This window comes from Netta rufina (assembly GCF_964035555.1).
Source record: "Netta rufina genome assembly, chromosome: 6".
Classification (NCBI taxonomy): domain Eukaryota; kingdom Metazoa; phylum Chordata; class Aves; order Anseriformes; family Anatidae; genus Netta; species Netta rufina.
In genome coordinates, this window is record NC_140129.1 from 12,984,970 (window position 1) to 13,000,173 (window position 15,204).

The window sequence follows — 15,204 nt, forward strand, 5'->3', positions numbered from 1 at the left end:
TGTGAACCTCATATATAACATGCAAGGTGCAAGGCAGCTTGCCAGATGTTCTGGTTCTGTTTTTATCTTTTTCAGTTACCTGAAGCCAGCAAACCAATGGTACATCAGAATGCAGTCAAAACACCAATATGCCCAAGTGGCTTTTAAGAATACAACAGGAAAACGTTGTCTCTGTTGTTGCTGATAGTGTTTATCAGCAGAAAGCACTGTGCTAGAAAGGGTATAAAGAGAAAAAGATCTTGAAGTTACTTGGTTCCTTAAAGATTGGAATGAGGAAAATGAAAGCCTAAAGTATATCCATGTACAGGAAAAAAGGGTACTTGAATTTTCTAGTGTCAAGTTATTTTAATGGAAAAGGGTCTTGTAATGAACATAAATTATTTAGTCATCTGCATGCTCAGTCACTTAATCACTTTGAAATGGATATCAGTACTAGCAATCATTTTAGTTTTGGCACTAGTTCTCAATCAACGCCTGAATTTGTGTAATTGCCAGCACTTGAAACTGCTATGTTATACAGCAAAAGCAGAGAAAACCCAAATTATTTTTGTCAGTGAAGACTAAGGACATGAAATATTGTGAACAGATTATTCCAGATTTTAACATGGAGTATAAACTGTCTGGGTTTTATTGTCAAAATACATTTTGTGGTGTATGTTGAGGTACATACTATGCCCTGTAAAACATTGGGGGACTTCTGATGATCACAATATTCTATTTCCTCTCATTTTTAGAAGGAGAATAAAGCTTTTAATTGCAGATGCAACTTGTTGAAGTATTTTTCTTTACTTTCCTGCTCTTCCCTCCTGGAAGTTCCTTTTGTATTTTCTCCTTGCAAGTTCCCATTCTTTCTTATTTCTTCTCTTTCAAATATTAATCAGTGTGGTGCTGCTCATAATGTCTTGCTCGAGAAGCCCCCAGCCCATTTCTTATAGTTTTAGACCTTCACACTTACATGCCCAGTCCTTAAACAGACAATTTATTTCTCTTCCCAACCAATCAGTCTAGACCTCTGCTGCGTGTTTGGTAAATGTGCTGCAAAACACAGAGTACTTAAAGTGTAAATATTGTAAATATATGGAAGATCATCAGCATCTTAGCTTTTTTCCTTCTGATACGTTAGTATTAAAGGTGGTCTGTCTGTAGAAGAATGACTAACTTCAAAAAAGAAGTCTGCATGTGACGTTTTTATGTAAGTGTATACACATTTAGATATATTTGTAGTTAAAGCCCCTAAGGAGAGAAAGATGAAAACCAGCAGTGAAGTGCTTGCTAGGTGATGATTTCAAGGTGTTTTTTTTTTTTATCCGTATCACGTCAAAAAGCAACTGACAGTAGCTGAAAAGATATACTGAGAGGAGCCTCCTGATATACTCTGAGGTGGTATTTTAATCACCTTCCTTTTATTAGCGTGTATCATGAAGACACATGCTATCTCGTAGCCCTGCCTCTAGGGCAATGATGTTTTCCCGGATTGAATACAAAAATTTCACAGAGAGCTGACAGGATCAAAAGAAAACAGGTTTTGTGTCTTTGGTCCTTCTGATTAATATCTCACTAATTCAAAGGACAAGTTACAGAAAAAACTTATTTTAAGAAGTCTGTTGCAGCCTAGTGAAGTTCCTAGTTGAATGTATAATGGCTTGTATTTAAAGAAATCCTATTATAAGCAAGCAAATGTGCAGAAACCTTTACCTTTGAAATTTTTTATTTTTTATGTCTTCACCTATGTGGTCATGAAGGTAGTTGGATATAATTACCAAAGCAGTATCCATAGATCTGTGATGCCAGCAAGTCTGTTCCCTAAGGTTACATGCAAATCTGTCTTTTGATGGCTAGCTCAGATTCTTTTATTCATGATTTCTACATCACAAAATGTATTGCCTGGCACTAATCGTGAAGCCGCAAATTTGATTTTTATCCCAACAATTAGAACAGGGAGTAGAATAATTCTCTGTAGCATTTCCTTCCTTTCCCCCTCCCTTTGCACTTGATGCAAGTTCCATATACAGCATTGAATAGATGTAAGGACAGGAAATGTTGATTAAGTACTAATGGAACCAACTTCCTATGCTATTAATGAAAACATGACTCATGTTTTAAGGATTTGCAGTTGGATTCCTGTAACTTTTGGTGTTTCTGTTGTAGTTGTTTTCAGTAATTATGTTTTCCAATAACACAAAATAATTGCAGAAGACTGAGTATACTAGTATATTAAAAACAATAGAAGCATATTTGTTTATTTAAATTCATCCTAGTGTACATGAATTATATTTGTAGCACATGAGATTTCTGTCTTGTAACTTATTTTTATATATTTTTTTAAATCTTTGCTGTCCAGAAATATCTTCTCCCTCTGCAAAACATGTTGGGAGATGAACAAGTGAAACTGATTAATTCCCAGTTCCTTCAGGATTTCAGAAAAGTAATTTAACTCTGTTTCTCCATTCTCAACTTGGAATATGACAGTAAGATTTCATTGTATACTGAAAATGGAGTCCGTTAAGTGTGTGAATGTGTGTGTGATGATCAGGTGCAACCATAACAGTAGCCAAATGTGGGAAAGCAGGGTGGATGTGTTTCTTAGATTACTTACTTACCCATATTTAATTGTAATACTGCTTGTGTGTTAAGGATAGCTTTGAAATTGGTCTATACATTTCATTTTTGTATAAAATAGAGGTGCAAAGTGGGCTGGAGAGAAGCAATTTCTAAACTCTTTGTTTGTTTATTTGTTTCCTTGGATAAAGAAGTGAAGAGCTTGCCCTACTTGCATGCTCCCCCCTTCACCCCTCTAAGAAGCGCTTTTGGGAATGGTGCCTCCCATTCTTGTTTTTGTTGGAAATCCCTGCTGGATGAAAGAACTGGAGTTTGAGTTAATTTCATTATTTTTATTAAATCATTTTGTCACAGTTTGTCTGCTCTACGAGTTCAAGGGGAATGGAAAATGTGTTTCATAATAAATCCTTTACTAGTCGTTGTTCAAGTTTTACTTTTTTGTCCCTTACAATATCAGCCCCATCTATTTCCACTTGTCCGTGGTGGCAAATTTTCCAGTAGTTGATGACATATAAGCACTTGTTTCCATTTGTTTGTTTGAAAATCTCCCTGCATCTATCATGAAAAATAAATTAGAAAATACCTGAATATGTTATGAGTTCTATATGACAAAGAAGTATATTTTACTATGAATTCAACCTTTTTGTAGTGATGATAAAAATGCCAAAAGTTTTCTTGTAGTATATTGTGGAAGAAAATTAAGTAGGTGTTCTCCAGTTTTGGAGGTAACCTTTCATGTGAATTGTTCCTTTTCTTTGTAACTTTAAAAGTATGGAAATTAGAACTTCTTCACTGCGTGCTGATTTAATCAGATAGTTGTGTGTAAGTAGAGTGAACTCTCCGAGGAAAAAAAAAAAGTGTTCATTTGATTCAATAGATTTATAATCTTTGGGTGTATATACATACACCTTTGGCATTTCTTTCTGTTTGCTGTGTTTTAGTCCTAACGATAAAAGCTGTTACAGACTTGCACATTTACAGAGCAGCTGCAGTCCAGATTAATGATTTTAGTGCACTTATTTTTGTGATTAACTTGTGTAGGAGTAATGAGATGGAGAGCTTGAACAGGGCTGTACAAGCATTGATCCACCATGGAATCTCGTAGCAAGAGCAGGGGCCGGGAGGATGGCTTCAGCAGCGCAACAGATGGCCTTGGCAACCTGTGCCGATGCTTCGCTTGGTGCTAGGCGTTGGGTTTGTTCGCAGAGTACAATACAGGGACATTTCTTGCCTGGGCAGATATACTGTACAGCTTGACCTGTAAATGGCCTCTGCATTTTGCTCATTTGAAGATGCAGTGCTGGTGCATCTTGTGTGTCTGAGAAATCTGGAGGCAAAGGAGCACTGCCCTGTGAGCTGCTCGTGGGTTCTTAAAACATGCCGAGCGTGTCTGTCCACAGGCGCTTTGCCTTTAATTTTTCTGGCATAGATTGCAAATGACCTGGCTATATAAAACAGATCAGTTCAAGAGCCAGAGCCTTCAGATGCTAAACAGCTTATTTATTTTAATTGCTCTTGCTGTTCACTGAAGATTTTAGCACTGAGGTATTTTCTTGGGTTTGTATCTGTTGGAACTGAAGACAGGAGAATCCAGTAGTTCTAGTTCTATGCCACCATTTCCCTGCCTTGGAGACAAAAACCAGCAGGGAACCCAGCTGAGGAATATCGTTCTGTCAGCTCGCTGCATGTAAAGTTTAGAACAGGCACTCTGGCACCTCTGTGTGTGGGTTTTTTTGTTTGTTTTTGTTTTGTTTTGTTTTGTTTATACAGCAGTATCTCTATTTCTTTTGGGGAAAGCTTTAAGGCATACTCATCTAAGCTGGCAGCTGCTTCCAGGGCCTAACTTAGAAGTGTTCTTATACTAAAAGTTTTTAGAGCTGTCGGGTTCCGCTGACTGGAAGAGCAAAACCTTATTGCCAAATTCCCTGAGCAGGAACGTGCAAAACCATGTAAGGAAACTGAAGCAGCTCATCTATTCTGTGGTTCTTCAGGATAGTTTCTGGAGATCTGAATGTCCTACTCAATTTTCTTTGGCATTAGAGCATCAACAATGAACGTACAGAGACCATAGGAAAAAAAAACAAAATAAAATCTTGATCCTCCAAATGTTCTAAGCCATCAGAATAAGGGCAGGGGTCAGCAGAGTATTGCAGTGGGTACTGCTCCCATAGGGGCTTTAGTACTCTCAGTTATAATGGAAGCAGGAATGTGCAGGGATCAGCATGAAAACTCTATTTGTTGGGTGTGTAACCTTTATTTTTGTTGGAAAAGTTTCCCACTGAGATCATCTGATGCTAAATTGTGGCAAATCAACTTGCATTTTTATTAGTATGCTAGGAAACTGATGAAGGCAAGCACTCATTCACTAGCACTGGTGTTTTCCCATGCCTGCATCTTCCTCACCTCTGCAAGTGTTGGTATGGGGCAGTGTTTTCTTAAATGAGAAGAGCTTTTGGTAGCAATGATTCTTTATCTAGTGTATGGTTGGGTAGCATCGAGCACAGTGGTTAACAACTTGTAGTTTTCAAAGTAGCTTTGGCATGTTCTTGCCTTTCAACCTTAATCCTAATAGATACATAGAAAGGTGAAGAGTCTGAAAGTGGACAGTTAGAGTGGTCTGTGACTCTGGAGCACAAGCATGATACATGTACCTGTATATCTTACTTTATATATGTGTGTGTGTGTAAGTAGAAAGCAAAATCTTTTTTCTTTTTTTTCCCCTATTAGTTTAGAGGTTAGAAGCATTGTTTATTTTTTTATACCTATTGAAGTATTATGGAAGTGGACTTCTTCTGGCATTGTGGTTTTTGTTGTTGTTTGGGGAAAAAAATGCAACAAAACAAAACAAAAAAAGCACTAAACAGGTTTTGACAATGAAACCAGATCTATTTGGCTGCTTTATAAGTTCTGTTCTTTTAAATTTATTTTTTCACAGGCAAATCATTAAAGAGCTTATCTTGCAACAACTTGAGCATTCTGTAAACAAGCAACATCTCAGATGACCTTAGTCCCATTCAGCTATCACACGCAATTGATTATAAAACCTTCGTAGTGTCCCTTGGAGCAGATGCATCATGTTTCACAAGAAGTTATAATTCTGTCCTGTTCCCTCTTGAAAATTGTATTTCAGTGATTTTTTTTTTTCTCTCAATTTTCAAAAAGTGAGTCAGCTCCAGTTCTCTTGCAGTAGTTGAGTACTATCCTTTCATACATTGTTTCTTGGCCAGTCCCATGTCATAGAGCAGGGAATGTAGGACAGATGCTTCACGCCTGGCATACTCAGCTGTTCCTGAGAATAAAACTACTGCGTGCGACTGGCAAGGACTGCTTGAGGCAGCACATGTTGGCTCTTAATATATGACCTTTTTGTCCTCAGTAACTCAGTTTACTCATTTAGAAAGAAAATGTTAGATACGAAATTTAGGCAATTGAGTTTCTGAACATAAGCCACTGCTTTGTAATGAGTGTATTTATCACCTCAAAACTCAAGTTACAGATGTAAAAGATAAATTGTACGCCAGTCAGTATACAGAGAGGCGGGTGAGTAACATGGACTACTGTCTAGGTTACTGGAGTATGTGGAACTGCAAGTGATTGAATTACAGGAGCTTAAGAAGTTCCTGTCCCCTCCTCTGAGGATTTACCACTACTGAACTGACATGCAGCTCAACTGATCATACATGCCCTACCAGACCATTAAAAATACACTAAGTTGTGCTATTTTAATTACTGCTGCCGCAAAATAAGCTGGGAGTCACTGTCAAACTGTTTTTCTGCATGGTGCAGTTATATATATAGTTGTCTCTGGATAAGAGAATATTGAGTTTTGACTCTAATGAGTAGTAAAAGCCTTAGAAAAGAGACACACATCCAAGTCTAGATATCTTATTTTGTCTATTACAAAACGATCTGTGCCAATAATACGATTAAACAGTATTTTTGCAGCAAGTGTGCTGTAGAATGACAAAATAATTATTCACTGAGAATTTAATTATTTTGTACGTATCCAGTACCTTTATATTTGACAATCATATTCTACAAGTTTATTTTAAGTTCAAAATTGGTTTTCTCAAAAGATTACTTGTCATCTACTAAACCTTGCATCTCTCTGCTGACTGTGCTTTCACATGAGTTAAAGAATGGGATGAAATCTACTTGAGATGCATAGTACAAGTATTTACTGAGACTGGGTCTTTTCTGAGCTGTACTACTGAATAATTTTTTTGTGCTGTAGTTCCACATCTACCTTGCCATGCATTTTATAAAATCATATTTAAGTAAAGAATGAAAATACTTTAAAGAACATATTTACTACAAATGTAAGATTTATCTTGGAGCTTGATGCCTTTTTAAGGAATTTCGAAGTTTACCCGTCTTTTCCTAAGGAAAAGATAGAGGCATATCAGCAAGGTTGAGTCCTTTAATGGAGGTGACATAAGTGAAAAAGCAGTAATTGTATGGGTAAAACATATGAGTTCTTAAGTTATTCCATTTTTAAGGTTTTATTGATCAAATATTCTTGTTAAAATCAGTATGTCTTGATTTTTTTTTTTGTAAGTAAAAAAATCAAATATTTTTTCAAGTGATCAAGTATATTTATTTTTGTGCTTTTTACATACATAGAATGTCCCTGCTGGACATTCCACAGGGAGATTTTATGCACAGCATTGCTCCTGTTTACAGTCAGTGTTCTGCAGATCTGATGATCGGAGTCGTATGGGTTTTACTCAGCTGTTAGTATTTTCTGTTGGTGGTCATTAATGATCTGTGAAATAGCCAAAAATATTAAGTTGCTGAGGGAAAAGTAGTAATGTCAGTGCAACGGATGGATAAAAAGTAGGAAAAAAGAGAGAGATCAAAAGAAAGAGTGGTGGGGTGGGGGAACTGAATGAGGGAGGCACGCTGGATTGGGTGGCATTCTGAAAAAGATCGTATTGGTTGAGGATCTGGAAACAATTAAGTAACGCATGTGGTTGCTGAAGAAACCAACTAACAGTTGTGTAACTTACACTTGAGGACAAACGATGCAGGCTATGCAATGAAATTTTTGTTCTGTACATGTGGACTTAAAGCATTTACGCATTCATTTTAAAATGTCTGCTTTTTTGGTCTTCTTCATGAAAGTAACTTCAAGATAGATGGACCTCATTTTTGTTTCTGACCATTGAAGTACATTTTAAAGAATGGGCACTTACAGATCAATATGGTTATAGGTTTCCAGAAGACCATAATCATACTGTAAAGTTAAAGTTTCATGAATGAAATCAGTGACAAAAAATATTTTTCTTTCTTTGTCTTAAGCTGCACAGAGTGAGGAGCGGCTGTGTGCATTTAAGGACCCATATCAGCAGGACCATGGAATCAGCGAGAGCCGAATCTCCCAGGAGAATGGCACAATTTTGTGCATGAAAGGTAGTACCTGCTATGGACTTTGGGAGAAAACAAGAGAAGGAGACATAAATCTTGTAAAACAAGGTATGTAACATTTCATCTTAAGTGCAGTTTTTGCTACTCTTAACTTTTTTTGGGGGTATAGCGATCTGATCTGAGGATGCTCTGTTGCAAAACCGAGTGTTTTGTTTGCTCATTGTACAAATTTAACTTTCCATTTAGCAATCTTAAGTATGAATAACAAGTTTGTTGAAACAAACGACTTATAAAAGAGACTAAGGAGCCCAGTGTACAGTTAAGGGGAAAAAACTAAAATCGTTTATTACATAAGAAGTCCAGAGGAAGATAGCTTTCTTGAGTATACCTCATTATACATATTGAGTCATGGTAAGTTTAAAAATAAATGTCTCATTGAGTAAAAATGTACTTTCGAATTGATTGGGTGTTTGTTTACAAAGTAAATTGCAGCTCTAGCACAAAACTGTCACGGACTAACTGTCAGTTCATTATTTTTCTGCTGTGAGCATGATGGTAGGGAGAGGTGAAGTGTCTTGCAGTTGCTGGAGATGTGCTTTGATATTAATTCTCAGAAACTCTGTGCTTGGTTACTTGGATACAAGTTAATGTAGTATAAGGTATGAACTGAATGAAAACTGGTGTTTACAACATGTGCAGTTCATCTCAAAGCTCTTATTTCATGTTTGATCTGGTAATCTGCTTGAAAGAAGCACTGATTACTTACTGCTTCTCACACACTGCCTCTTAACTTTCCAGGCACTTGTGCATAAACATTTAACCACCTTTGACCATATTTGAGAAGGGACAGTTGATACAGGAACCAAGGGCCTGAACTAAGCAAGAAATAAGATGTAGTTCTGTAGTTCTAGTAATGTTGACAATGAGAAGGACACCATTTTTAGAAATTTTGCAAGAAGTACCAAACTACAGATGCATCTTTTTTTCTAGCTCCAAGAAGGAATACTAAGTCACAGTTTTGCCTAGACTGTGGGCCAGGTGGTGGTTTGTCTTACTGAGGTTGACAGCTGGGCAGCTTGGTGCTGGCCTGCATCACCATGTTATATCTCATTCACAGAGGTAAATTCTGGAACAAATTGTCCAGTTGCTGGTTTTAAAAGGTGTTAGTAAAGTCAGTTGAGCAAATTATGATAAGTGTTTTCACCCTGCTCTGTAACATTTAATCGCATATTATATGGTATGGATTTCTATTATGCCTCCATAACAAAAGCAATTATTTAATTTACTTCTTTTTACAGGTTGCTGGTCTCACATAGGAGACCCACAAGAGTGTCACTTTGAGGAGTGTATAGTTACAACCACACCTTCTGTGATTCAAAATGGAACGTATCGCTTCTGCTGTTGTAGCACTGACTTGTGCAATGTCAACTTCACGGAAAACTTTCCACCTCCTGACCCTACTGATACAACACCTTTCAGTAAGTCAGACATTTCAATCTCTGCCATTTCATTTGGAGAAAGATTTTTCTTCTGTGTACTATAAAATGTGAAATCTATGACATTTCTAATCATATGCAACAGAAATAGCAAACAGAACAGAGGTTTTCCACATGAACTTTAACACATTTATATATGCCACAGTGCTCTGCAAAGAATGAGTTAAGTGCTTACAAGAGAGGTTTTTGTATAGGCAATTTCTGAATGCTTATATTTTCCAAAATAGTCTCTAATCTTGTGTGCTTGGGTGTTTGGATGCCTAACTTCAGAAACATGTGAGGATATTCAGAAGGATTCTGATGTCTGTTAAAAACAGGCCAGGAAGTTCATTAAAATTATGGCACATCTGAAAGGTCTGGTCTGTCTATTCAGTCTTGGTTCATAGATAGCTTTGAGCAGTAGAACCGGTCTTAAAGTGATCAGGCTGTTGAGGTTCTCTTCAGCAGCCTTACAGTGCTTTGAAATCTGACTTCTTTCCTTTGCATATCTCTGGTAGAGATTAATTTTGGCTTAACATTCAAAGAGTACTAGTTATAGCAATGTAGTTTTTGTCCAGATTAGATTATCTATTAAATTATTTAGTATAAAATTAACATAGCAAATGGATCCAAATCAAGGTATCATTCCCCTTAACCTCCAATTACAGAAGCAAGATCATGACTAGCAGACAGTCTGTGATGCTGCATTCCAAGAATTAAGAAGCAGAGTTGTTAGCCTATCTGAATTTCAGCCTTTTCTAAATAAGAATTGAATAGAGGCAGGATTGTAAATGGAGGTACAAGTGTTTCTGTGTATTGAGAGTTTTTTGTCAATTGAGCGTTTTGTGAAATGAAGATGTCTTTAATGGGATATTATTTACAGCTATAGAATGTGAAAAGAGTAGTTTGTATTTAGGAGTGATAATTCTTTGAATTCACTTAAACTCTAAGATAGTGATGGCATTAATGCTTTCAAACGTAGCTGTAAGGTGGGGTCTTTGTAAGCAATTTTGAGCAAAATGAGGGCTTGGCATGTTAATGGAAAAAGAAAAAGCAACCTTTTATTGGGAAAATGTATAGGGTATAATTGGGTGAAGAGAAAAGGCGAGATGTATGGTACCTTTTGGCTGATAATACTATTTGTACAACTAGTGAGCAATCACTGTTTGGAACCTTTGTCTGAGCTCAGGACTGTGCAGTGCAGAACAGATACCGCTTGACTCTGGTAATAGTCCCCTAATTGGGCCCCCCAAATGTGATAGGAGTTACTGCTGTGCAGGGGATGTAGACAGGATGGTGTAAACATAATTCCTTTTTCCTCTCTATCCCCTCAAGACAGGGAGACAAAGTTCCTACAAAATGACTTGTTCTTGTGCTTCTCTAAGGGTAGAAACTGCAATCTGAATTAATTTGGTTATTGCATGAGATGATCTTCAAATGATTTTAAAGTGGAACTTTTCATACTGAAATATCTAGCCTAACTTGCAAAGTGAGAGGGGGAAAAAGATGTTAAACATGTAAGACAGTCCTTAATTCACCCAGCTGTAATTGACTGTTGCAGCATACATTTTTACTGACTCAAATTGTTTTGTGGTATTGTCACCTTCCATTTTCATAATATGCAAATTTGGCTTCAGGCATAAGCAAAGTAGGTTGCTTTGTGGCACAGTTGTCTGTCTGCATTGGCTGTGCTAGAGATAGACTGGCCATGCCAAGCAAAGATGGCCTTATTTGCTATTCTGGTATATTATTTGTAAAGCTCTACTGCTTCTTCCTCCATTTTGGACGTAGATGATGTTCTAGAAACCTGCAAGGGTTAACATAGATGGAGGCTGTGATGTATAAACTCCCACATCTTTATTGGACCATGTTTTACACCGTCCTTTTTCGAGCCCTCTTACCTTTTTCTAGAACCTGTTTTGGTGCTGTAAGATTTAGTCTTGCCACCTCAGCACCAAGGACAAAATTCTTGCACAGTCATACAGGAAATAATATCGAAATAATATCGAAATAATATTGAAAGATGTAGCTAGAATATCAACGTTTCAAGAAAACTAGAAGTAATTGAATTAAAATCTTCATACATATTACCTATAAAAAATCATTCTCATAAAAAACATCAAGCCGTCTCATAAAAAGTACACTTAATTTTTATGTCATTGTTGTCTTTTGGGATGTCAAAACATGTTTACCTATTAACCATATCTTTGTAGAATGGAATATCTTATCTAGGCTGATTGTCGTTGGTTAGGGCACAAATACAAGAAATTCATCCTATTTCGTAGAAAAACGGTTATAAAAATGAAAAATAAGATCAAGGACAAACTGGTTCTTGAAGCCTGAAATTTAATCCTTACTCCTCCTTAATGTGCAGTTTGTAATTCAGTCATACATCTGAGTAGTCATAATATTATTCTCTTCTATCTTAAGGATAATCCAGAAAGATTTGAGTTGTTGTTGGTTGCTTGGTTGGTTGCTAGTCCCTCCGGCTAGTATCTTGCAAATACTGTAGGATGGCATGTTGTTTAGAGCCCACGGTCCTGAGGTATTAAAAATGCAAAGATTCAGGTAGCAGTTTCCTGAAGTACTGGATGATTGGAGAATGGTGTTTATATCAGATCTGAAGATTTTATCTGTGTTGTTTAGGGCTACTGAAATGCAGAAGTTCAAGAACATCCTCATCTTCAACTTAAGTTTGCACTTCTCAGTCAGGGTGGGTAGGAATACTTTCTCGTGCTTTGCAAAATCAAAAATTGAGAATTCATTTTTCTTCCATCCTCTGTTTTCACAAAGAAATGACAAAGAACCCCACCGTCTTAAATTCAGCCAGTACATGTAGATAGATGCTCTTTAACCCACTTTAAAAGGGACAACTATCCCTTTGTTTGTAAATACTCTGAGATGTGTATTTATTCTATTGGTTTTGCCAAATATTCATTCTGATACTTTTGAAAAATATCTGTCCCTTGTGCCTACAAAATACTTCCCAAATTCTGAGATAATTTGAAGGCAAATTCGTTAATTCTACATACATTCATAATGGCCATTTAAATAGAATTTAAGTAATTAAAGAGGTAAATGTTCTCCCTCATTGGTCATAGATATATTGTTGTAATGAAACATTTTAAGTTAATGTAACATCAGGATCAAAGCAACAAAGCCATTTTTAATTATGTTTTTTTCCCTCAAGGCTGCATTCCTGGCACTGCAAATAAATTAATCTTACAGCAACTGAGTGTTAAGTATATACTTCTGCATGACAAGTAATGCATTTGCATGATACGTGGGAAAAATCCCTGGCAGCAACAGTTGAGCATTGCTGGTAGATACTATTGTAGAAATGAGGTAGTTTTTTTTCCCCCTCATAGCAACAAATGGAGGATCTAAAAACCTATATTAAATAAGAACGCTGAGACTGAGTTACAGACAAACTGCTTGCCTCACACAGTGAAAGAAGTTGAAGTTGCTTTACTCTAAACCACCAATAGGCTGGTTTATCTTTCCAGTGTATCATCTCAGCCTTCCTTTGCCAACTTTCTTGCTACAAATATGTATTTGGTTTGAATGCTCACAGAATCCTTTGGAAACTTAGAGGAAAGCTACCATTTTAAAAGAAGTAATTATTAAGGTGCATGGCTGGGTCAGGTTAATTAAAGTAGTAATAGATGGGTTTCATTCAGCTATTACTTTTGAGAGGTAGCAGTTAGACTCACGTTGCTGTGGACGCATGGCCCAACTTTGCTCCCGCTGAAGTTGAATTAGATCATGTCAGGCAAATTTGGGAAGCCTTAACCTTACTGTCTCAGTTCTTACCCCGAACTGCTTTTTCCAGAGGCTACCATTCAGTATTAATTTGTAATTGAAATGCCTTTTGTTTCATCTGGGTTCTGGTTGGTGAATGCTGCACCTGATCAGCTAGGTTTATTAGCTAGTGCAGTTCTTCCAATTCCTATTTGCTAATCTAAGAAAATATTCACTAAATAAGTGTGTTCCCCTACTTGTGTGATACTTTTTATTATATTGATTTAGATATATAGGGAAGGGAAAATTACAAACCTTTGCAGTGTTGTAGATCCTCTGTTTTGAAAGATGGAAGTAGCGATGATCTGCACAAGGTCTAAAACTTCTACCCTTGAATGACAGGGAATAAATCAGGCACATCTTTCACAGTGAAGAGTTGAGATGTTGTATGTCATTAATGTAGCTTCACCATATTGTAAGCTAGGGAAATTGACATGGGAAAGTGGTAGAAAAAGAAATATTAGAGCAGTAATTAAGGGCGTTAATACCACTTAAAAAAAATAAATTACTCTTAGACAGCTAAGTATTTTGTATAAGAAGACAATACTGTGCCTCTGACAAAGTTATTTACTGGAAAATTGTAGAAAATGGAGATGCTGAGCTGGTAAAGGAGAAAAGATGAAAGTGAATGTTGATTTCTAAATGTGTAGTTCTGGTAAAAGAGCTGATATGCAGAGCAGCTAATAGAGGACGGGAAAAAATGAGAAGTGTGTTTTTGGATAATCATTCTGTGAAGTACTGACATAATGATTGATTTTTTTTTATTTTTATTTTTTGCTAGCTATTAACGTAAGTGTATTTACTTGAACCTTCGATTGCTTTTCTTGTTTTTTGTCTAAAATCTAATGCATGCTTAAATGAAATCCTTGTGTCTTTTATTTTTTCCTGTTTATTAGGCTACAGGAAATGAATTAACTGTGGAGGGGGGTTTGATACAGGGTGCACATTGCTCTGTAGAGTTACTGGTGACGTTTTGGAAATGGGCTAATTAAGATTATTTCTTGTGTTGTTGCAACAGAGAGAAAGGTGATGGTATTAAATGTTTATGTAGGGGAGAAGAAGTAGAAGTGAAAGGCTTTGCAGAGAGCAAGCAGACAATATTATACCAATTAGTAATATTTATAGAAGACTATGTAGAAACTCAAGTGAAATCCTTAGTTTCTGAAGAGTCAGTGGAAGGTTTGGCAAGTCACCCAAGGTAACTGGTAATGCTTGTTGAGTAACTTCAGTGATCCTCATTAGAAATGGATATATCAAAAGCAGAATCTCTTACAGATTGTTGTTAGTAGCAGTTAATGTTTTAACTTCTAAGACATCATAGTCTTTTGAGATTAAACTTGCATCTTTACTGAATTTAAAATTAAACCTTTGATGTGCAATTGGAGCCTGACTATGAAGGCAAAGCCTACTTAGAAAACTGTACTTGTAAATTTTTTCTATTACAGAAACATTTAATCAGGAAGATGGAATTGACATGTTTTACTTACACTGAGATTGAAACATTTTGGAAATATTTGGAAATAAGTTTTAAAACTTTTGCTATGCACCAAAACAGTAGAAACTGTGATAAAATTAAAAATAATTGGAAAGCAGAGAGAGGGTTTTTTTTTTTTTTGAGCTACATTCCCTGTTGCTTTATCAATCAGCTGTTTGAAGTGCAGTAGATAGAGCTGTACAAGGTAACTTTAGAGCTGTGCCAGCCTGAATTAGTACTTTGTTATGACCTGGAGACTCAAGAACGAGGGCCATTGTGAAGTTCTTTTAAAAAATCTTTTGGAGCTTAAAATCTCCTCTTTATCTTGAAATTGCAAAGATATGTTAGTGAAGTGCTAGCACTGTAGCTACACTTTTTGGAGGGCTAAAACTATTTATATTTTGGAGTCCATAGAGAATTCAGCTCTTCAAGTAGATGTACACATAACTTCTATCTTAATCATGTGATATAATCACATGAACAGCATCATTGTTATCTTTGAAATGTCCTGCATGTTTCTAGTACTAA

At 36.4% G+C, this 15,204-nt stretch overlaps 1 protein-coding gene across 1 annotated transcript in view; it reads left to right on the forward strand.

Moving 5' to 3' along the window:
* Positions 1 to 15,204, forward strand: part of BMPR2 (bone morphogenetic protein receptor type 2) — a 106,146-nt gene that overhangs the window by 44,842 nt on the left and 46,100 nt on the right. Inside the window, exons 2-3 of the mRNA XM_084289570.1 lie at positions 7,861 to 8,034; positions 9,225 to 9,404. Of these exons, the coding sequence (XP_084145696.1) occupies positions 7,861 to 8,034; positions 9,225 to 9,404 (354 nt within the window). The remainder of the gene's footprint in view (positions 1 to 7,860; positions 8,035 to 9,224; positions 9,405 to 15,204) is intronic.